This window comes from Topomyia yanbarensis, chromosome 3, assembly GCF_030247195.1.
Source record: "Topomyia yanbarensis strain Yona2022 chromosome 3, ASM3024719v1, whole genome shotgun sequence".
NCBI classification, from domain to species: domain Eukaryota; kingdom Metazoa; phylum Arthropoda; class Insecta; order Diptera; family Culicidae; genus Topomyia; species Topomyia yanbarensis.
Genome location: NC_080672.1, coordinates 38125437 through 38149704, shown reverse-complemented (window position 1 = coordinate 38149704; position 24268 = coordinate 38125437). Strand labels below are relative to the sequence as shown.

Below are 24268 nucleotides of genomic sequence, written 5' to 3'. Positions count from 1 at the left end.
ATGAATAAAAAAGAAGAAAATGAGCAGACTAAAATGCATTGATTGAAATGAAAATTTAATGGATGTTGAAAGGTTATAAATTAATAGAAAAAAATGAATTGTGTCAAATAAATTATTTGGATGAAATGAATAAAACTGAAAAAATACTCAGATTAATAAAATGAAGAGAAAATGTATGAACTGGAAAAAATGAATAGAATGCATTGAATGAAAACAGGGAATAAAATAAGTTAAATGAATGATATGAGTAAAATGCACGAAAAGAATAAACTGATCAGAGTGAATCCAAATGATGAAAAGAATAAAGTAGATAAAATGAATGCAGATGGACAAAATGAATAAAAAGATGCTGAATGAAATATTTAATTAAAATGCAATGATCATTTAAAGTTTAAAATTAAAAAAAAAAACATTTTTTAAGATAGATAATAAATCTTGAATTTGAGAACCATTGCATCAGAAAGTTATGAAATGTTTTTTGAAAATCTTATCTTCTGAGAAAAGGCCAATTATTATACAATGGGCTTTCGGGCTTCCATCCGTTGTTTGTTTTATTCTTTTAGTTTTCACGCCTCTTTACTTGACGGCGTCGTTTTAAAATTATCTGGTGTTTCTACATTATTGATGGACTTTTATTAATTATCAGGAACATGGAACGTTCAATTAGCTTTGGAATTCAAAGTTTACTTTTTGGTCACATATTCCCGAAAAAAAATTGTGCTGAATAGAATTTGCTGGTCCAGTATTTTAAGGCACAATTGACTATAGTAAAGTGAGAGTCACATGTACTTTCAAGCCCCTTGAATAGAGAGCGAAAGAGGAAGAATGCGATTCGTAAAAGAGACAAGTAGATATTTCAAAGTTTTCATTTGTCCTATACAAACCAATACTGTGAAAAAGAAATGGTTTAAACTATCAGGATAGCAAAAATTTAGTCAGATCAACTACTGTCTAATGCATAAACTCTGATTGTAATCCTTGCTAATTGACTTGTACAATTTAAAAAACTCGAATGAAACGTGTGCTGAATTATCCAATGCCTTACTACTAATTGTGATTGCCATTGAAACATCAGTTGAAGTATACTCAGTATAGAGCAGATACGTTAGAAGACATATTGTACTTGCATCCCCCATCTAGAGTGGGGACTTTGGGAGACTTCTTTTCCCGGATCTAATTCGTGGATAGTTTTGCGCTTTGATCCGTTATTTTTCATGAAAGTTAATACCAATAAAACGTATGTGCATTTTCAATAATATCATCATGAAAAAGGTGTTCTTAGTTTTCACATGACATGTTTGAGCATATGTTTCATTCAAAATTCAATAGAGATACGAAGAGTTGAAATATCACACGTGAAATGTCTCTTTTGAAATTTTTCATCGTCAAACATCCATATTACCCAGTTGAGCCACATATTTTTCTGAGAAAGCTATGAATTTCCTTAATTATAGTGTATATACAAGCTTTGAATAGAACGGAATTTAATTTGAGTTGAGGTAGTTTTTGATGGTCACCTGTCTACCCATAGTGCAACGTTTCTCAGGACTGCAAATATTTTATTTGCCATGTAGGATGTATTACTAGACTTGTTTCCGCGAGTCCCTTTTACACTAAAATGCAAAGAAAATAATGGGTTAACAGCAGACAAAAAATAGTTTTGTTTTCTCAAACCTTCACATGAAATTAGCTTGAATATTAATAAAGATTAGCAGAGGATCTTATCACACAAGAGAAATAGCAAGATAGATGTGAGTCGTGACAGTTGCCACGAACACGAAGAGAGAGAGAGAGAGAGAGAGAGAGAAAGAGAGAGAGAGACAGAGAGAGTGAAAGTGAGATAGAAATGGGGGGGCATGTGAGGAATGGCAAATGATGGTTCATGCCGAGACCTTATTTTTATAGGTATATTATGCAATATATTGATTCCTTACATCCTTATTATAAATAAGTAGTAATTTTTGGCGCCATAACCAATATAACCTTGCAAAGGCTCAAATTTTCGCCAGAGTTTTGGGATTCAGATATCAGAAATCTTTTATCTCACTACTAGGTGAATTACTTGATAATCTGTTTATTAATATACCATCCGAAATTTATTTCACGATTAAACGCAACGTCTAATCCAAGGGATAAATACATGAACTCCAGAAAAAATTTCACTATGAATACATTATTTTGTTTTTGAAGTGAACTTACATATTGATTTTTGAGAAATAGTTCAGTTATTATAGAGGTAATTCACAATATGTTTTCAAAATCGAATTCCTTCAATCACGTAGATATGTTTTCATACCCTGATTTTCAAAATCGGTTTAGTTTTGCCCCTGAAACACTAGTAAACCAATACTCTGTATGAAGCGGTCTCTTTTTTAATTAGTGAAAATTGGTAAGCGAAAAATAAAAATACAAAATGTTTAATATCTCCGTCGCTCGTTAACGGAATTTGACAATATATAGCTTGTTCGAAAGGTATTTTCACAGGGGTATTTTTTTCTAATTATGTGCAGATAGTGGTGACTATATTGCTTTGTTCGAAAGTTATTTACTAAAAACCTGTAATGTTTTGACAAAATGACCCATATCTCAGAAAGTAAAAAAACATGTCGAAAAATAAAAATAATAGTGTCAAATAGCAACGTTAGGCCTTTCATTTGGAACTAGTTATATTCGGATCGGTTCAGCCATTGCTGAGATAATTACATGACATTTTGTACATACATACATACACACATACACACACATACAGACATTGTCTCAATTTGTCGAGCTGAATCGATTGGTATATGAAACTCGGCCCTCCGGTCCTCGAAAAGAGTTTTCAAAGTTTGAGCGAATTCTATACATTTCTTTTGTAAGAAATGTAAAAACCTGTTTTAATCCACCTAGTGGTGCGATTGTGCCTTTCTCATTTATCCAAACTATGATTCATGAGCTGGTTATGTTCAATATCATTGTGGAAATGTCTACTGCATTCTTATTATACTTTGCATGTATCCCACGACTGCCACGAAAGTCGACGCAAACACACTTTAAACCAGTGCTGGTTGGAGTGGAAATGGATTGGCAAAGGGAGGGGGAAAGGTTAGCAGAGTAAGTGTGGAGGATGCGTCAGAAAACCTTCATCTTATTTCGGTATACGTGGTGGATGAAGGGAATGCGGGTTTGAAGGTGGTCCAAGGGTGGGGGAGAGGTGATGAAGGAGGAGAGTGTAAGGGCAAGGGGGGAGGGTGGCGACGCAATACCCACCTGCATGTTTTGCCATGGTATGACGACGCAATATTCAACTGCATGTTTTGCCATGGTTTGAGGAAATTGGTTCAGTCATCACCGAAGAACTGATGTGCCTGTAATTGTGGAATATACCTGGAATCCGGAACTTCCGGAATCGTCGTTGGTGGACAATATATTCAAAAAATGTTTGATTGGAATTCAGTGATCTAGATGTGCGATTAGATGTAATTTGGTGACCATTTCAATAGATTTTAGTCTCTGTGGTATTACGATGGTAACGGTTTAAATGGGTAATTCCAGAGTAACATTACTAACCAACCTGTAACTCCGGAACCAAAAGTAAGAACCGAATGAAATTCATTGGTAGTCAATGGGATTTCTGTATCTTTCATTTGAAATCAAGTTTGTAAAAATCGGTCAAGAATTCGCTGGGGAATAGGTGTGATATTAGATTAGGAACTTGGCAAGTTCCCCGGAGGCATCATGAACCGTCATAGGTGGCCAATGTGGTTAAAGCTACTTTGATTGATCCTTAGTGATCTAGGCCCGCAAAATAGAGTAATGTTAAATCAATTTTAATATGTTTTAAGTCATTTGGACATCATGGTTGTTCCAGTTTATATGGGAATTTGCCGTGTGACCGCACTCTTCAACCCGTAACTCCGGAACCGGAAGTCGGATCAACTAAAAATTCAATAGTAGCTTATGGGAGCGTTAATGACACTAAGTTTGTGAATATCTGTTCAGCCATCTCTGAGAAAATTGTGTGAGTTTAATGACACACACACGCACATACACACAGACATTTGGCGATCTCGACGAACTGAATCGAAAGGTATATGACACTCGGCCGTCCGGGCCTCGGTTGAAAAGTCGATTCTTTGAGTGATTGCATAGCCTTTCTTTATACGAGAAAGGCAAAAATATGAAATGTCCGAGATTACTGTTCTGAGGTATTTCCGAGCTGGCAGCAAATTGTGATGTTGTGTAGTCTCCAATTTTCACTGCCATTTCACGTTCAGTTTGGTACGAGTAAAGCCAATTCAGAAAGGAGCGATTAAATCCAAGGCTACTTAATTTGGAAACAGTTATCTGGTGATTAATTTTTTTTTAAACGGCGCGGAGTAGTCGGTGTTTATTTTATCTACCTGTAGTCTTGCTCGGGAAAATATAAGTTCGATTGACTTGAAACAAAATCGTCTTTGACTTACGGTCATGTACCGTTGAACTATTACTAAAAATGAAATCGGATCTGAATCTCAAGGAAGTGACGTACATACAGTTACACCACGTGAGAAACTGTGCACAGAAAACGTTTAAAAGATTAGTCCGGGCAGAAAACTTCATTGTGAGGAACATTATGCAACACGGCGTCGAATATGACAACTTTAATGCTAATCCTGAATGTAAAGATGAGGATTACATTGAAGTGCGCCTACACGAGCTAGCACCGCGCGTTAGGCCAGAAAATATTAAAAGATTTATATCAAAATATAGGGAAGTTGAATCCGTTACAAACGATACTTGAGAAAACATTTTCAGTGGCATTCCCAACGGCGTTCGTCATGCTAGAATGCAGTTGGCAAATAACACTGTGTAGCTGATCAGATTCCTACGTACCAGTTTTGTAACCAGATGTCACATTTCGGAAAACAATGTTTCAAAGTTGCTAAGAAAAACTAACCTACTACAACCAATGCCAATAAATAAGTTTTCAACAGATTTTGATAAAGCACAATCAATGAGCCAATCAATAACTGATGCACTTTGTATATCTCACCTGTCTAGCTTCTCCAAACCAACAACCAGCACAATAAATGCCGATAAACACGGATTTACAACAACGACACGTAAGAGCAAGAAACAAATAAGAACTTGGGACTCATTTGTTTCTCCGTTTCGATTATTCGAACATAACGAAAGCTGTACCGATGATGACAAGGACATGTACCATAACGCGAGAGAAGGCAAGTGGACTGCTTCTCCAGTTGTAGTGGACAACGCAACGAATCCATTACACCCAAGAAAAAGGCTCTCAACACGCAGCAATTATTTTTTATTTTTACTTAATGTAAAAACATGAAAGCTTCCCGGCTAAGTTATACTAAGGCATTGAGTTGTGTGAAATATAGAAAAATAAATATAAAATCAATGTTAAGCCGTGGGGGTCCGCAACAATCCAGGGTGATTTAGAACGGATCCGTGATACGGAAAATGCTGAGAACCACTGTCTTACAGTATCTCTTTACCACGTGACATAGTTCCCGCATGACTTCACTCATCACAAATTCCACCGGTAGCACCGAGCAAAACACTCCAACCTATGCGAAAAGATCCTTATCGTCTTTCGGAACCAATTTTTGGTATCTCTGTCGAGCTTCCCTAAAAAGAACGAAAAAAACGACCTTCTAAAGAAATTACCAAGCGTCAACAAATTTCATTAAAAAGTTCTGTTCTACACGGGACATAACTCCATCCGGACAGTCTAGCGCGCGTGTGTGGCTGTGCTCCAAGCATGCTGAAAGGAAAGAAAATCCCCTCAAGTCCTATGTGCAACCCAACATGGTTTATGATTCCCGCAATACAATTTGACTTTGAAACTTCATGTTGCATTGGAAGGAGGAAAATGGGAATGGTTTCGTTTCCTAAGGCAACCGCGACCATCAATGACAATGTTAAATACTCACACCCTCTCGGAGATAGTTTTTACCCGAAACGGGGAAAACATTGACCTTTTCACTAATAGTTGTTTCCATCCTCCCAAATAAAAACTTTTTCTCGCTCAGAACTGCAGTGCCTATGAATTTTTATTTCATAACATAAACGCGACCGTTTTGCGGCATAGAATTTTCATCTTTCGGACCACTTTTTACTGCAATTGCATTTCTCGCTCAATTCGTTAAAGTCGTCGAAAAATTGTGTCGGCGGAAGGGTCGCACGGAGGAGGAGGAGGTGGAGGTTACACGAAACAAGTTTCAACAGCAAGACTTCCATTGGACTTGGAAAAGCACTTCCGCAGTGTTGTTAGCATTCTCAATTCCATTCAGCCTCGTCACAAACCCTCGAGCAGTTGGTGGCAGTCAGCATCGGTGCTGCATCAGGTCGGTCGCTCAGTAAGACTCTTCCGGAATCGATACGTCTCCAGTGGTGTTATGTTGAGTTGCTGGTTGCGCTGGAGTTCTGCCATTGACTCGCTATCCTCGTATTTTCCGAGGAATCGGATATCCTATTCAAGGCCCGTGTTCCTGCACCCGACTCGAGTGTAGTACATACATGCACCACCGTCGTTTGTGCAGTGCAATCACGTTTGGCCATATGACGGGAATTTCGCACACCGGACCCGGCTGAACGTGCCTCGTGCCGGAGCGGACTATTGCCGGTTCCGATGCAGCAGCAGGAGCAGCTGCAGCTGCAGTTGTACCGATGCGATGCTGCAATTGGATTGTTTCAGTTGAAAAATCGGACGAATTTGTGCTGAGCTTGTGGCTTCCCCATTCGAGAGGAAAATTGGCAGTCTGATTCGGGCTTGCCGGTTGCAGTGCTGTGTCCCGTGTGTGTGCTCTGCTGGGTGTCGGGGGGTTATTTCGCACTCAATGGCACACTGATTTAGTTCATAATTTTCTACGGGAAATTTGATTTAATGGGGATTTCAGCTTTGCCGGTTCTGTGCAGGAGGGGGGAAATTGACTCCGGGGACGAAAATGGGCTAAACAAGTTCACGGAATTTTCAATCCCATCAGATTTTAATTTGTTTCACTAAACACTTATTCCCTAACACTGCATTATAATAGCAATTGAGATTGGTGTTAAAAAATATGATTTGCAATTACTAAAACACATTTTCCTGCCTTTCGTATTAATTCCATGCATATAGTTTTGGGTAATAACATTCGCGGAACTCAGTATTACATCAAATAATTAAATGTTGCAGCAGTCCATAAACGAAAAACAAACATCAAGCTGACTTTGCTAATAGAATGAACCATTCGCCAATCAGATTTTAAATTTTTAATGTTCTTTTCGACTGAAACCGATTTCATTCATCATTTATCAATTACCAAATATATCACGTAACGGCAGCCTCCGCAAACGACCTTTTTCAATCAGCCTCGCTCCAATTTTGCTAGCGACGCTGGAAAATGTCACACATCAATTCAATTACTGAGCGGGCTCTATTTCGCTTGACTTGCTAGAAGACACCCCCACCTCAAGCATCGCATTCGCGCACAATCGCAGCAGGCACAATCATCCGCCCCGATTCGGTCAAGAAAAGTCAACATCCAAGGATAGCCAATATTGAAACAATAAACCCGGCTTCAATCAGCATAACATTTCTCGGCGTGCCCGTTCGATTCTGTCTAGTGGCTGTCGGGTGAATTTTATCTCAGAAGGACCAATATTGGACTCCAGAAGCCGGGCTTTGTTAAACTAATGGATCCGTATTTTTTTTTGTCGGCATCCCACCATCATCGGCTGAAGAAGCAAATGTAGGAATCAACCAATTTGCTGCAAACGAGGTGAGTACATTCGTTTGGTCCGACTTATGGAGCATTCGGGATCCTTTTCCGCCATTATCTGATTTGAAATATCAAAACATGAAACAACAGACAAAATTCAATTTCTTCAATGTTTCATTTTTTTCTGTTCAGTCGGCAACTTTTTTGGCCCTTTTTATCATTTCTCAAACGCCGGTTAGCTTTCCGTCGTGTAGTACCCGGAAGGCACATGTGCAAGCACACACATGAGTGTGGCTTGTTATCATACATATTTCGCATTTTATGTATTTCCACCGACAGAGGGCGTAAACTACAAAGTCAATTTGGTGAATAAGTTAATGCCCGGAGCGGTCTGGAAGAATTTGCTCTTTTCGAGTTTGTGTCGGAAGCTGTTTCTTCTTTTTTTTTGTTTGGTTGGTATTCTGCTACTACGCAAAGGCTGGAGAATGTGGCAAAGCTGTTTTCGGCGGAACGAAGCAAAACCGAATAGTACCTATTTCATTTATGCGTCCTGATATGAGGTCACTTTTTCATCCATTCGGTTTGGGCTTTGAAGCAGTTGGTGCCGGAATGAGCCGAGAGATTGTTAGAGTAATAAAATTCAAAAAAATATAGTTTCTAGGTCAGTTGAGATTGTGAGATCTGGTCAAATCTTTAGAGTCAATTTATTCAGCTTTTTGTTAGTTGGTTAGTGCTACAAGTTATATAAGGGTTGAACTGAAAATACTATGAAAATCAAAATCCGAGAAAAAGTTGTTCAAATACTTAGTTAAAATTTCTAAGAAAAACATCAGCTTGATCAGATAATTGTTGCAGTACAACTGATTATTTTTCATAAAAAATTGGCAAAAATTGTTAGAATAAAAAATATAAAAAAAATACCATGATTGACCCACTCAAAAGGCTCGATGGAAATGTTTATCTTGACGGGATTTTTCTCGGCTTGCCGTTTTTCAATATGCTTTTATGGGCAGTAGAACAGTAATATAGTGATTATACCTTTGGCTACGGGTACTTCCTCTTTTGTTAAGCTACCTTTATTACCAACTTATGCCATGGTCGAAATAATGTACAAAGTTGGTTTAGGGTCAAGTTCATACTGGAAGTGCCTTGGGCTTGACGATGAGCCCTGGTTTGAGGTTCTATTAACCTTGGAGTGTCCCATAAGAGGATTACCGAAGATGACAATATACTAATTGATCTTTGGAAGCCCTTCGCGATCATCCACCTATATGGGTACGCCCGCGATCTCCCAAACATGATAACACCCGACATCTAGCACTTATACATTTTCAAACGCGATTCCAGCCATGAGCCTACAGGTGCCCGTGTTCGCGCGATCGTGGATCGATCACAGGGCCGGCGGAATGCGTGGGTAGTATGGGTAGTACTACCCTCTCGAAAATTACCGAGGAGGGAATTACCCACTCGAAAGTTTGGAATAAATAAAAACCTGAGATTAACAACGTATGTGTTTTTTTCGCACAAAATTCTTGCGTTGGAAATCCTCGATGCATATTTTTATTCAGATACAAATTTCTTTGCTTTACAATCTAAATTTCTTGAGAATAATAAGGATTTGTTTGAAATTTGGAATTATTTATTATATTAATACTCATGGAAGTACATTTCGACACATCTACATCTTAAAACAATGAGTTCAGATCGATAGACAAAAATATTAATATACAATTTTATTCAGACTATGGGATGCAGTTGGAAATATTTTTAACGACAATATAAACAATTTGTAATTTTTTAACATGAATACACCCAGGTTTTTTTACGCGGTTTTTCTTTGCGCGGTTTTCTAAGTTTTTTTCGCGGATTTCCCAATTAACGCGGTTTTTTTTACGCGGATTTTCCAATTAACGCGGTTTTTGCAAAAATATTCTAAGTCCATTGCAGTGCAAAAGACTTAGACTTTTGTCTGAAAAAAATTTCTAAGTCCTTTTAAATGCAAAGAATTTAGAAAAATATTGGCAGATTTTATTTTGCGCGGTTTTCGCAATTGACACGGTTTTTGCAAAAAATATTCGAAGTCCTTTTGAATGCAAAAGACTTAGAAGATTTTCGGAAAGATGGAAGAGACGGGTCTGGCAGATTCCGTATAGCCCGAACCCCAACAATATGGGTATTTTCGGAATGGTCTTGAAGAGTTGGTCCCAGAAATTGATTTTGACGCCATTTTGTAATCAAAGATGGCGACTTCCGGTTTAGCGAAATTCGCTATAACCCAATCAATATGGGTATTTTTGGAATGGTCGTGACGAGTAGGATACAAAGATCGATGTTTGACGCCATTTAGAATTCCAAGATGGCGACTTCCGGGTTAGCCACATTCACTATAACCCAGTCAATGAGTATTTTTGAAATGATCTTAACGAGTAGGTTCCAAAAATTGATTTTTGATGCCATTTTTAAATCCAAGATGGCGATTTTCGATTTCGTGAAATTCGCTATAACCCAATCAATATTGGTATTTTTGGAAGTTGAAGTTGTAGTACAAATAGTTTTAATTAAACAGTTGAATTTACTTACTTACTTACTTACTTCAAACCCCCAACTCACTCCACGTCTCTTTCTTCTATCTCTTCCATTCTCACCGCACTCTTCTGGTTGAACACATAAAAATATTTTGCATTTTGCTGGTTTATGATTAGATCTTATATTTGACGGTGATTTAGATGATTGCCCAAATTTTTCATGCGGGAATTTCGGTAAACCGGAATTCGCCATCTAGAATTTTGAAATGACGCCAACCGTTTGTCTGCTACTCGTCAAAACCATTCCGAAAATACTCATATTGATTGATTTTTTGAGAATCTCGCTAAGCCGCAAGTCGCTATTTAGGATTTGAAAATGGCGCCAAGAATCATTTTTTCATAGAAAACCTTGCGGGGAAGGTGCAGATTTATTTATTTCTGGCACCTACTCTTCAAGACCATTCCGAAAATACTCATATTGATTGTGTTATAGCGAATTTCGCTAAATCGGAAGTCGCCATCTTTGAATTCAAAATGGCGTCAAAAATCAATTTCTGGCACCTACTCTTCAAGACCATTCCGAAAATACTCATATTGATTGAGTTATAGAGAATTTCGCTAAACAGGGAATCGCCATCTTTGATTTCAAAATGGCGTCAAAAATCAATTTCTGGCACCTACTTTTTAAGACCATTCCGAAAATACCCATATTGTTGGGGTGCGGGCCATAAGGAGTCTTCCAGACCCGTTTCTTCCATCTTTCCGAAAATCTTCTAAGTCTTTTGCATTCAAAAGGACTTCGAATATTTTTTGCAAAAATCTTGTTAATTGCGAAAACCGCGCAAAATAAAAACTGCCAAAATTCTTCTAAGTTCTTTGCATTTAAAAGGACTTAGAAATTTTTTTCAGACAAAAGTCGAAGTCTTTTGCATTCAAAAGGACTTAGAATATTTTTGCAAAACCCGCATTAATTGCGAAGTCCGTGCAAAAAAAACTTCCAAAAGTATTAAGTCTTTTGCTGAGTTTTTTTCACGCGGATTTTTGAATTAACGCGGTTTTTTACACGAATTTTCCAATTAACGCGTTTTTTCACACGGATTTTCCAATTAACGCGGTTTTTTACGCGGATTTTTCAATTAACGCGGTTTTACGCGGTTTTTTACGCCGTACGTATCCCCCGCTTAAAAAAACCTGGGTGTAAACATTTGATTAAAAAGCGATGAGAAACAATCACTAGACAATCAGTAGACTTTGTATAAGGAAGGCAAAAATTGTTGTTCCCAACATCAGTAGCAGAGACCGTATCAGAGAACAATCAGAGAAAAATGACAAGGAAGAAAAGAAATTAAACTTGTAGCTTTGTAGCAAACAGAAGATCACTATCAGGACATCATGAACCGGATCGCCAACTGGCCTCCTTGGATCCGCTTGGAACTCTTGGGATCACATTTGCAGGTACCTGTTAGTAAGTCAACCAAAAGAGTAGATATAAATAAATTTGGAGGATATCTAGCATATCTCGTACTAGAACCAGGCCGAAGGGATTCGTTTAACGCAGATCTGGCACTACACAACTAGAAAAAATCGTGTAAATTTACGTCTTTTGACCATGACTCTACGAGCATCAAAAATGAAATAGTTTTACATTTGATTTTAATTTAACATGCCGTTGAATTTTGCGAGTCACGTAATTTTACTCCACATATGGCGTTTGTTTAAAATGTGATGCGAAGATACGCATTCAACGTATAATGACACTAGTTTACAAAATAAAAATAAAAATCTAAACTTCAATATTCGAACACCATTTCTAATGTAAAATTGCGTTCTAAATCCGAAAATGAGGTCCAAAAAATTTACAGTAGAACAGTTTTCGAGTTACAGAGAAAAAATGAATTTTACCTTTAAAATTGAAAATACGTTCAGTAAAATCCAAATATCTTCGGTTGTAGTGCATCGACATGAAATATTATTATGTTGAATTAAAGGTAATTGAATGCGTTTTCGATCGTTAGAACATTTTGTTTTAAAGCGACTACTGGTTCTGACATTTTTTACGAATCTATTGAACTTTTTCTTAATTTTTCGTAATTTTTTAAAGTAAAATGAGTGTGTGATCAACATTTTCGGCAAGATAAAGCAATCCTAAAAATTATATTTTTATGGGAAATTAAAGCCTGCTAATAACCAATGAAAATTAGTACTTGTAAGTTTGAATCCGATGAAAATTGCGAAAGTCATTCAATTTTTTGTAAACTGCCAATTTTTGTGTTTCACTGGGTCAACTTATTGAACTGTCTCGATTCCAATTTTTTCTAGGGCTTTTTTCATAATATATGAGGGATTTCTGTCAGAATGCTGTTGAACATGTAAATGGAAGAATTTTGAAAAAAAAAAAAAAAATATGTGGAGTAATATTCAAACTCGTTTATCCATTAGATTAAAGACTTCTGATAACAATAATTTCAGGCTCAATGAAATTATAAGTCATCGAATGATTGGTATGGAATACTGCGTGTAATATTTACAAGTGTACACTCAAGTTTTTTTTTACGCGGTTTTTTTTTGCGCGGTATTTTTTTACGCGGTTTTTTTTCGCGGATTTTGAAATTTACGCGGTTTTCATTTACGCGGATTTTGAAATTTACGCGGTTTTCATTTACGCGGTTTTTGAAATTTACGCGGTTTTCATTTACGCGGATTTTGAAATTTACGCGGTATCCATCAATGAGGTTCCCTTTATCGCGGATTCTTAAATTTAAGTGGTCTTCATTTACGCGGATTTTGAAATTTACGCGGTTTTCATTTACGCGGATTTTGAAATTTACGCGGTTTTCATTTACGCGGATTTTGAAATTTACGCGGTTTTCATTTACGCGGATTTTGAAATTTACGCGGTTTTCATTTACGCGGATTTTGAAATTTACGCGGTTTTCATTTACGCGGTTTTCATTTACGCGGCTCGCATCCCCCGCGTAAAAAAAAACCTGAGTGTATTACATAAAATAACACTCTTATGATACAAAATTCCTTGTAAACTATACCCGCACACGTTATAAAATTCGTATTTTGAAACGCTAGCTGCTCAATTGGGTATTGTACAATGTTAATACAAACTATACGAATCCGTAGAGATATGTGATACAACATACGTCAACTATTATAAAATTAATAATATGTAAAACTTTTAATTTCTTTTCCTTCATAGAACAACTAGTAATTCGTGTTTTAAAATTATGGAGGACATCGAACAAGACTTATTTTAGGTTTAAAATCTCAAAATCTGATCTTCAGAATGATTTGAAGAACGTAGCATATTTTGTAATTGCAATTAGATGTTTTATGCATTATATTGTAGTATATTGAAGTTTTGTGAACCTGAACAGTAAAATCGATACATCGTGGAAGCCAATGTGAATCCAATATAATTTCAAATTATAAACTTCAAGATGTTTTAATAACGTAAAATAAACTGTTAGTAGAACAAAACGTGACGAAATCGGTGGATAAGTCATCATTTGTGAAGCTAGTCTCCGAATTTAACATTTTGCACCGTCATAAGCTTCCGATGTGTGTATCAAGGCGTTGTGGAGCGTGCAGTTTACAACGTATTTTGAGCATATACGATTTTGTATGACACATGTAAATATTATGCGTATTTCTTAATGCCAATTTTTTGATGACAATACTTTACTGAGCCTGTAAGTATTGTTATCAGAACTCTTGAATCATTTGGATAAACGAGTTCGAATATTACTCCACATTAAATTCTCTCAAAATTATTCAATTTACTTATTTAACAGAATTCTGACAGAGAGTCACTCATATATTATGAAACAAACCCTAGAAAAAATTGGAATCGAGACAATTGAACAACTTTCACAATATTCATCCGATTTAACCCAGTAAGCGCTTATTTCCATTGGTTATTGGCAGGCTTTAATTTTCCATAACAATACAATTTTTAGGATTGCTTTATCTTGCCCAAAATGTTGACCTAACGCTCATTTTTATTCAAAAAATGACGAAAAATTAAGAAAAAGTTTAATGAATTCGTAAATAACGCCAGATCCAGTAGCCGCACTGAAACAAAATGTTCTAGCGATCGAAAGTGCATTCAATTACAATTAATTCAACATTATAATATTTCATATCGATGCACTACAACCGAAGATATTTTGATTTTACTGAACGTATTTTTAATTATATAGATGAAATTAATTTGTTTACTGCAACTCGAACACTGTTCTACTGTAAATTTTTTGGACCTCATTTTCGGATTCAGCACACGATTTTACATTGAAAATGACCACCAGCTTATTTAGTTCAGAAATGCTGTAAACTAGTTGTAGCAGTAAGCAGTGAAATAAAACAATAAAAAAAAAATATATCTATATAAATACAAGCTATTCTAGAATCCTGAAAGATTGTTCCCAACGTATGCATATCCCGGTTCGTAATTGATTCTTCAGCCTTGTAAATCCACTTGAGAAAGCGTCGCCTACTGTCCCCAGCGATAACAAGTTGCCATTAGCAACAGCAGCAATCCATTGCCTCCCCACCAACTCTTGAACGTAAAGCACATGACCGCGCACCTATAAAGCTGTTTGTAACAGCGCGGAGAAAGCATTCCAACATCGAACGCCTTAGTGGACGGACAACCCAGCAGCAGCAGTACACCACCCAACCAACCCAGCAGCAGCAGAGGCGAAGCAGTACACCACCCAGCCAATCCAACAGAAGGCAAACGAACGGGCCGATTCGCGCGTAGCGAGCGCGTCAACGGGTTGCCCTTAGCAACGCGATACCTCACCCACCATCCCTCGAACGGCAAGCGCGAGTCCGCGCATGTATAAAGCTGTTTGTAACAGCGCGGAGAAAGCGATTCCAACATCGAACGCCTTAGTGGACGGACAACCCAGCAGCAGCAGTACACCACCCAACCAACCCAGCAGCAGCAGAGGCGAAGCAGTACACCACCCAGCCAATCCAACAGAAGGCAAGTGAACGGGCCGATTCGCGCGTAGCAAGCGCGTAAACGGGTTGCCACTAGCAACCACAGCGAAGCAGTACACCATCCAACCTACCCAGCAGCAGCAGAGGCGAAGCAGTACACCACCTAGCCAATCTAGCGGAAGGCGAGTGAACGAGCCGATTCGCGCGTAGTGTGCGCGTCAACTGGTTGCCACTACAGGAGGACCGAAAAAAGTACACCGTGCCCAGCGAGCGACCGGATTAGCGTGATCAATTGCTATGGAAGGCCAGCAATCTCGTGCTCCGCTTCCACCGCAGCAAATGGAACTAACCAGAAATCACGACAATGGCGCAGGCGGTACGAGAACCGAATCATCCCTCACCCGGTAAGTATAATATATCAGTTGAATTGAAAACATGCAATCGAGTAAATGGAACTGTAGTCGAGACAGTTTCCTAAACAAACGAAATGATGCCCTGGTAGTTGAGACAGGGTATTCAAGAATGCAAATGTGCTGAAATATGTGTTATAAGGACTCTGATAGTCGAGACAGAGTAACTGAACTGGTACATTTCTTTTTGTTCCAACAGAAAATCAAAAAGCAAAATCACAAGGAAGATGCTTTTGGAGGAGCTTTCGGCAGTCAAATCTGAATTGGCTAGAATGCGTTCCGAAAATGAGCAGATGCTCCACGAAGTTGAACTAAGCACAGCAGAAAACGATTATTTGAACTTCGAGTCCAATGAAGCCGGGCAACAGCAAACGACTTCAGCGGGAAACGAATCCTTGCTAACGACAATGAGCAATATGTCCCTTGGCTCCCTGAATATCCCAGAATGCAAACCCTCGGAGGGTGAGACGGAGGTAGATAAAAAAGCCTACGAACAATGGAAGGAAATACTAAACGCGTCATTCAATCTGGTCCGTGCAACCGATGAGCGAGCTAAAATGGACATATTTCGGATAAAGGCAGGTCCAAAATTACTGGATGTGATGCAAGGAACGTCATCTACATCAGATATGCCCGACGAACGCATTATGCCATATTCCAATGCCATTTCTCGATTGGATAATTATTTTGGATCACGTACTTACATTATTGGGCAACGTGCAAAACTAATGAACACCGTACAGCATAGCGGTGAATCAAATATTTCATTCGTGCGACGTGCGGCAGCTGCTGCAAAGCTTTGTGCTTACAAGAGCGAGGAAGAAATGGAAGCGTTAGTACGAACTATCGTCAAAGGGACCATCGATAGCCGTGTGAGAGTTTTGGCTCACAGAAACTGGGTTTCCCAAGGAGACATGAACAGCTTGATCGCATTGGTACGCGATCGGGAGATGGAGCTATTCAACGAGGAAGAATATCAAAAGCTAAACCGCCAGAACAACGTGACAATAGCTACTGTTTCAAAACGCCTGGATACACGAGATCAGTTTCGTCGGGGTACAGCATTTAGGTTGAGAGGCACCCAACGAGGAAGAGGAACACTTCGACGTGGACAAGTTCGCCCACAAGGACCCCTTCAGAACGCATGCTGGCGATGCGCTAGCATCTACCATGGTCCTGCTCGTTGTCCCAATCTAGACAAGGTGTGTCACAATTGTGGGCGGCGTGGGCATTTAGCTCGTGCTTGCATATCTGTGCCGCAGCATGGAGCTGGACAGAAGCGTCCGCATAACGAAACCAGAGATGAAGAACCCGAACCGAAAATTGCGGCAATAATGCAAAATGGCGAAGAAAATGAGGAAAAGGTAATGAATAATGACGACCTTGAATAAATTTCAATTGAATTGCAGCTTATCTTATCTAAGTTTCGTTGAATAAAGAAATTGGTTTTTATTAGAGTGCTTGGTACATTTTTTTAGAGAAAACATTCATATTCTTAATTGTATCGCTTGGATGTTGGTTTTCTTTTCGCTTCGTTTCTCAAAGTCCTGTATTTGAAATTTTATTCGTTGCTCTAGCTGGGATTCGGATGCACTTCACCCATCTTTTAGAACCTAATTCAACGTAGTTCAGCGAAAAAAAAGACAGTTTACATCGACAACAAGAGTAAATATATAGCGAGAAATAGTTCTTGTACTCAAAACTGTTTCAAGGAAAATTAGATAAGATAGCTTTTCTCTTGAAGAAACTTAAACAAGCTTAAGCTGAATGTACAAAACAAAACAAAACATTTTTTTCAGGCGATAGATGATTCATTGCTTGAATCTTCATCTACTGATTGTTTTACTGACCCGTTCATAAATGCAGTGCCTGATTATGATCCACCAACAGAGGAGGATGCTTTTGTTGTTGGACGCATAGCTGGTAAACGTGTAGTATTTTTCATTGACTCAATGGCTCAAGTAAATACCATCACGAAAAACACATTGAATGCGATACTCTCTGATAACTCTAAAGCTGGAAAGCTACATGATTTAAAGTATACATCTGATAAAACACTGCGCGCATATGCTTCACAAGGGGAGATCAGCGTTGTAGCGACGTTTTCGGCAAAATTGCACGTGTCTAAGGACAGGCCGACTTGCTTGGAAAAATTTTATGTTGTTGAAGAGAGTAGATCATTGTTGGGCTTCAACACAGCTGCTCGGTACAGTCTATTGGACGTAGGGTTGAGAGTACCTGTTGGAGGTCATGTCAACATTTGGAAATGCGAGCTGGCTATGATGAATTCAATTACAAGCTCACCAGTAGAGGAATTTCCGAAATTCAACGTACCACCCGTACTACTGCATTATGATAAAGAGATGCCTCCTGCTAGGAACGTATATACACACATACCAGCAGGCTTCAAAAGATTGGCACAACAAAAGCTTAGCGAGCTTTTAGCAACAGGGATCATCGAACCAGTTACTGAAGACATGGATCGCTCCTTCTGTTCTTCATTGCTAGTTGTACCGAAAGGTAAAAATGATATTCGTCTTGTTGTTGACTTGCGAGGCCCAAATAAATGTATCCACAGAACGCCATTTAAGATGCCTACTTTTGAAGCCATACTGATGGAACTGCATGGAGCAAGATGGTTTTCAACCATAGATCTTAAAAATGCCTTCTTTCACGTGGTACTTGATGAGCGATGTCGACATTTGACTAACTTTTTCTCTGGAGACGCACTATATAGATGCCGGAGACTCCCGTTTGGTCTATGTAATGCTCCCGATATATTTCAAGAGATTATGCAGTCAGTCATTCTCTTGGGATGTAAGGGTACTATCAATTACTTGGACGATGTGTTAGTATTCGGAACAACGAAGGCGGAACATGATGCAAACCTCAAGGAAGTATTCAGGCGATTAGAGGATCATAACGTCAGGATCAATGAAAACAAATGCTTGCTAAACCAGAAAGAAGTACCGTTTTTAGGGTTCCAGCTCTCTGCCGCTGGATGGAGTGTGGAAGATGAAAAAATTAGAGCCATCCAAAATTTTCGCAGACCACAGACTCAAGACGAAGTGAGAAGCTTTCTTGGTTTGATCAATTACATTGATCGATTTATCCACAATCGAGCTGACAAAACATGGCGTTTGAGAGAATTAGCTAGAGCAGATCATTTTTACTGGTCGAAAGATTTGGATCTAGAGTTTGAGCATCTGACATGCACTGCTTGGACGAAGATCAAGACTCTTGGTTATTACAATCCAGCAGACGAAACTGAGCTTTATGTTGATGCCTCACCGCATGGGCTAGGGGCAGTACTAGTCCAATTCGATAACAGTTCTAACCCAAGGGTAATCGCATGCGCTTCACGAGCATTGTCTTCGGCAGAACAGAAATATCCTCACACACAAAAAGAGGCTTTAGCAATGGTTTGGGGGGTTGAAAGATTTTCCAACTATCTGATGAGCAAGACATTTAAGATTCGAACAGATGCCAAATCAAATGAGTTTATTTTTGGCGGCATGCATCGAATCGGCAAAAGATCTGTTTCGAGAGCAGAAGCGTGGGCACTCCGTCTACAGTCGTACGATTTTTCCGTTGAAAGTATCCCAGGGAATATGAACATCGCGGATGCGCTTTCCAGATTGGTGATTGCCAGTGAACCGATCGAATCATTCGATGATTCCTCTGAAGGACATCTACTTTTCGTCTTGGATTCAGGAAATATGGGAATGAACTGGAATGAAATTGAGTTAGAAGCGGAAAAGGACAAGGAACAGAATGAGATTCGAGAATCTCTGAAGCAAGGAATATGGAAAGAAGAACTGAGGGCATACGAATGCCATGCCAAGTATTTCCGTTTAATGGGTGCTTTAATTTTCAAAGATGATCGGGTTTTATTACCACATAAATTGCGATCAAGAGCAATCGAACTAGCACATCAAGGTCACATGGGAGCAGCGTCAATGAAACGGATTTTGAGGAATCACTTCTGGTGGCCGCGATTAAACGCGGAGGTTCAGAAGTACATAGAATGCTGCGAAACATGTTTAAGACTTTCAAAGAAAAATGCTCCACTTCCGTTGACGACTAGAGAGTTACCGGAAGGCCCGTGGGAAATCCTACAAATAGATTTTTTCTCAGATAATGATTTTGGCTACGGAGAATTTCTGGTTGTAGTAGATACCTACTCAAGGTACATCCATGTTATTGAAGTAAAAAAGATCGACGCAGATACAACAAACGCTGCTCTGGCCAAAATATTTGAAGTTTGGGGGTACCCTCTTGCGATACAGAGTGACAACGGGCCACCATTCCAGAGCGACACATTCATTAAGACGTGGGAAAATAAGGGCATCAAGATTCGCAAATCCATACCCTTGAGTGCTCAATCCAATGGTGCGGTAGAAAGGCAGAATAGCGGCATTAAAAAGGCTTTGGCGGCTGCTCGATTGGACAATGTGCACTGGAGAACTGCGCTGAAGAATTATGTCCATGCACATAATAAAGTACGCCCCCTATCTCGTCTGGGAGTTACCCCATTTGAATTGTTAGTAGGCTGGAAATGTCGCGGTACCTTTCCTTGTCTTTGGGAAACTAAATCTTCCGACTCATTAGACCGCATCGACATTCGAGAAAAGGACGCGGTCTCGAAATTGCAAAGTAAGAAGTATGCCGACATACGTAGAGGAGCTAAGGATTCTCACATCAAAGCAGGGGACACGGTCTTAGTGGCAACACATAAGAAACATAAATCAGACCCAACATTTTCGGAGGAAAGATTCACAATACTGGCTAGAGATGGAGCCAAAGTTGTCGTTCGAAGCGAGCGTGGTGTTCAGTATTCCCGCAATGTCCAAGACGTTAAGAAAGTGCCTGAACATCTGGAAGAGTTTGCTGATAACATTACTCAAGGAGGACATGTTGTGAGAACAAATAACACTGAATTTGACGATGAGCTTGAGCATTCAGAAATCGAACTTGATAATGCTGTAAAAGTAGGGGATGATAAAATGAATCGCCCAAGACGTAAAATAAGGAAACCATGTAGGTTTGAAGATATGGTTCTTTATAGTATCTTCGAATAGGAGAGTTTCATTGCACAAGAACAGAACAAGCTGTAGTGTAAATATATTCTGGGAATTTAACTCAAGATGTGTGCATGATCAGCAAATGGAGATCAGGTAAACATATTATTATTTAATTAACCAAAAACTTCTATCATTATAGTAAAGTTATTCAACAGGTCCTTGTAGCTGACCGGAACAGAAAAGGATATCTATAGGAACCTCGGGGCACTCAAAAATCACACAGAAGTTGTCGCAGAATAGCAATTAAATGAATTGATATAAATATAGCCAAAAAAAATAAGAATATTAGAAAATATGTTGTGTGAAATATTGTATTAAGAGTAGTAGACAGGAGTATTGTAGCAGTAAGCAGTGAAATAAAACAATAAAAAAAAATATATCTATATAAATACAAGCTATTCTAGAATCCTGAAAGATTGTTCCCAACGTATGCATATCCCGGTTCGTAATTGATTCTTCAGCCTTGTAAATCCACTTGAGAAAGCGTCGCCTACTGTCCCCAGCGATAACAAGTTGCCATTAGCAACAGCAGCAATCCATTGCCTCCCCACCAACTCTTGAACGTAAAGCACATGACCGCGCACCTATAAAGCTGTTTGTAACAGCGCGGAGAAAGCATTCCAACATCGAACGCCTTAGTGGACGGACAACCCAGCAGCAGCAGTACACCACCCAACCAACCCAGCAGCAGCAGAGGCGAAGCAGTACACCACCCAGCCAATCCAACAGAAGGCAAGTGAACGGGCCGATTCGCGCGTAGCAAGCGCGTAAACGGGTTGCCACTAGCAACCACAGCGAAGCAGTACACCATCCAACCTACCCAGCAGCAGCAGAGGCGAAGCAGTACACCACCTAGCCAATCTAGCGGAAGGCGAGTGAACGAGCCGATTCGCGCGTAGTGTGCGCGTCAGCTGGTTGCCACTACAGGAGGACCGAAAAAAGTACACCGTGCCCAGCGAGCGACCGGATTAGCGTGATCAATTGCTATGGAAGGCCAGCAATCTCGTGCTCCGCTTCCACCGCAGCAAATGGAACTAACCAGAAATCACGACACTAGTGTTACCGGTCAATAATCTGAATTGTTAGTTTGAAACCTCAGCAACATTTTGGTACCATAACAGTTCATTTGCACCACTCCATGGTAGCGCTAGGCTACGATTTGCAAAAGTACGTTTTTAGATCCTTTTGCAATGTATAGGCAATTCAGACCATCGTTTTTCTTTTGTTTTTACACAATGGAATTAGGTTTATCCATGAAATATTATCTGGTTAGTCACAGCTGTCCATTTGCGCAACATGTATTTTCTTTGCTACGGCGTGTGCAATCGCGTGCGTAGCCGCATGTCGCTGAACAGTGGTTGATGGAATAGGGGGCCCGCATTTAGCACAGAGGTGGTTAGCGTCTTGAAAATATCTGTGTTTTCACCCAAACAAAAACCATTCCATAAAATAGGAGCACAAAGTTTCCCAAAACACTTACCTGGTATTTTGTTCACTTTTGTTTGTTGTTATAATCGCGGTTTCACCATTATGATTTTTGTTTTGAGGATGACAAAAAAATGAAACACGTTGTATCTCCTTCCTAAAAAACCCCAAGATTTAAATTCAGCTGTCAAAATTAATGCTTTGGAATAGCGGTTCCACGAATATATACAACAGTTAGAAAGTTTTATGATTTTCTGAGAAATCGAGGCGAATTAGGGCACTGCACAGTGGAATAAATCGGACCAAAAAAGCATTTAATTGGAAGCCGCAGAAAAAGTATAACAATATATACACCAAAAGTTGCGAAATTTTTTAGGAGATAAAATGCAATCAAATTTGTTCACCGCACGAAACTGTGGCCGGGGATATGGCGTTTTGAAGATCTAGAACATTATCGGTTTTCATCAAATCTGAGGCCTAATTCAGAAGCCGCAGAAAAAGTATGAAGAATTATACTCGTAAAGTTGCGGAAAACTTCTACAATCAACATGCAATCAAATTTGTTCCCCGCACGCACTTGTGACCGGAGATATGGAGCTTTGAAGATCCGGAACAGTACCGGTTATCACTAAATCAGAGGCTTAATTCAGAAGCCGCAGTAGAAGTACAAAGAATTATACCCTCAAAGTTGCGAAAAACTCCAGCAATCAAGACGCAATCAAATTTGTTCACCGCACGCACTTGTGAGCGGAGATATGGATCTTTGAAGATCCGGAACATTAACGGCTTTTCATCACACCTGGCGTAATAATTCCAGTGATAACGATGCAGTTAGTGAGATGCGAGGATTTTTTTTCGAAATTATTTTACCATGCGATCGAGGTATCTTTGATCTTAAATGAGATTTATTTTAATAAAAGTTCGATAAAAGCATTTCTAAAAAAATATTTAAACAAAGTACATTTTTATTCACTCACAATTATTTTGAATTTAATATTTGTACAATGGTACAATTTATCTGCATATTATTAATTGAAATAATCCTGTTTACATATATACATGTAATAATTCTTCTTTAATTAGACTGATCAATATTTTTTTAGCATCTACAAACATTTTTTCTCTAAAACGACGACGAAAAATCGATAATATTGTTGTTTGATGGTTAATTTCTACTGTTTACCCAAAAAAGACTGATAAAGGTCAACTTTCTCATGCACTTGATATTCTTCCAGGTCGTGATAAAGTTGAATTGTGAAATCGCAATAATAATAGCCTGAAACTAAAGAAGGGAAATTTACAACAAAAATACTTCAAAAATGCTCGAGAAACTTTACGAAAAGTGATATACGTTTCCTCGTTTTACAGTACAGCAAAATTTTCCACAATTAATTTTTCCAAAAGATTAACCCATTTTAAAATCTATGAATAGTCGCGTTAACCCGACAAACGCTCACTTATAACCAATATAATGATTTTTGTTTTAAGGATGGCAAAAAATGAAACACGTTGTATCTCCCTTCTAAAAAATCCAAGATTTAAATTCAGTTGTTTCGGAATAGCGGTTCCACGAATATGTACGAAAGTCAGAAAGTCTTGTTTTTTGCTTATTTTGCCTATATTTCAGCAAAAAAAATACCATTTTCAAACTACTGTAAAAGCAGTAATGGGGTTAATTGGGAATGTTTTTTGTTTTCGTGGAACGGGGAGAAGAGAGCCCAAATAATCATGTCCGACAATGCTCGACAAGGTACTTTTTCTACCACCAAATTTTTGAAAATTTTTAAAAAATTGCGCTTTTTGGTCCCAACTCAAAAAGGTAAAGAGATAACCAAAATAGGTCTCCTTTGGTCAAAGTTGTTGGTGTTTGTTACGAAAATTATGGTTTTGTACGAAATATGGACTTTGTATACTTAATTTTTGGGCAATATGAAAAATTGTGGAATAATGTAATTCAAAGTAAAAAAATCCGTTAAAAATGCGCAATTTTAAAATACTTACACACAAAATTCATCATTTGAAAAAGATATTTTTCTGAAGTAATTTATTAGGGTATGGTTTGAAAAAGAGTTTAGTCGGAAAAAATGGGCAAAAACACAAAAATTCATTTTTTTGCTATTTTGGCCAGGATTTGGTAGTAGTTACGCCCCTGTGCGTCGATTCGAACGAAACTTGGC

At 38.7% G+C, this 24268-nt stretch overlaps 3 protein-coding genes across 6 annotated transcripts in view; 2 read left to right on the top strand and 1 right to left on the bottom strand.

Moving 5' to 3' along the window:
• LOC131690863 (uncharacterized) overlaps window positions 1-24268 on the bottom strand; it is a 362721-nt gene that overhangs the window by 156936 nt on the left and 181517 nt on the right. The gene's annotated exons all lie outside the window — the stretch shown is intronic.
• On the top strand, window positions 14631-16973 carry LOC131686885 (uncharacterized). Its single transcript, XM_058970888.1, has 2 exons — window positions 14631-15576; window positions 15782-16973. Exons 1-2 carry the CDS (start codon window positions 15470-15472, stop codon window positions 16971-16973), a joined length of 1299 nt encoding a protein of 432 aa, XP_058826871.1. The 5' UTR covers window positions 14631-15469.
• On the top strand, window positions 19194-20663 carry LOC131686884 (uncharacterized protein K02A2.6-like). The gene has a single exon (XM_058970887.1). The coding sequence runs from the start codon at window positions 19194-19196 to the stop codon at window positions 20661-20663; it is 1470 nt and encodes a 489-aa protein (XP_058826870.1).

Excerpts from the sequence above, each read along its gene's own strand:
- LOC131686885 (XM_058970888.1), top strand. The coding sequence starts at position 15,470 with ATGGAAGGCCAGCAATCTCGTGCTCCGCTTCCACCGCAGCAAATGGAA. Across the intron at positions 15,577-15,781 it reads ACCGAATCATCCCTCACCCG|AAAATCAAAAAGCAAAATCA; the intron begins GTAAGTATAATA and ends TTGTTCCAACAG.
- LOC131686884 (XM_058970887.1), top strand. The coding sequence starts at position 19,194 with ATGAACATCGCGGATGCGCTTTCCAGATTGGTGATTGCCAGTGAACCG.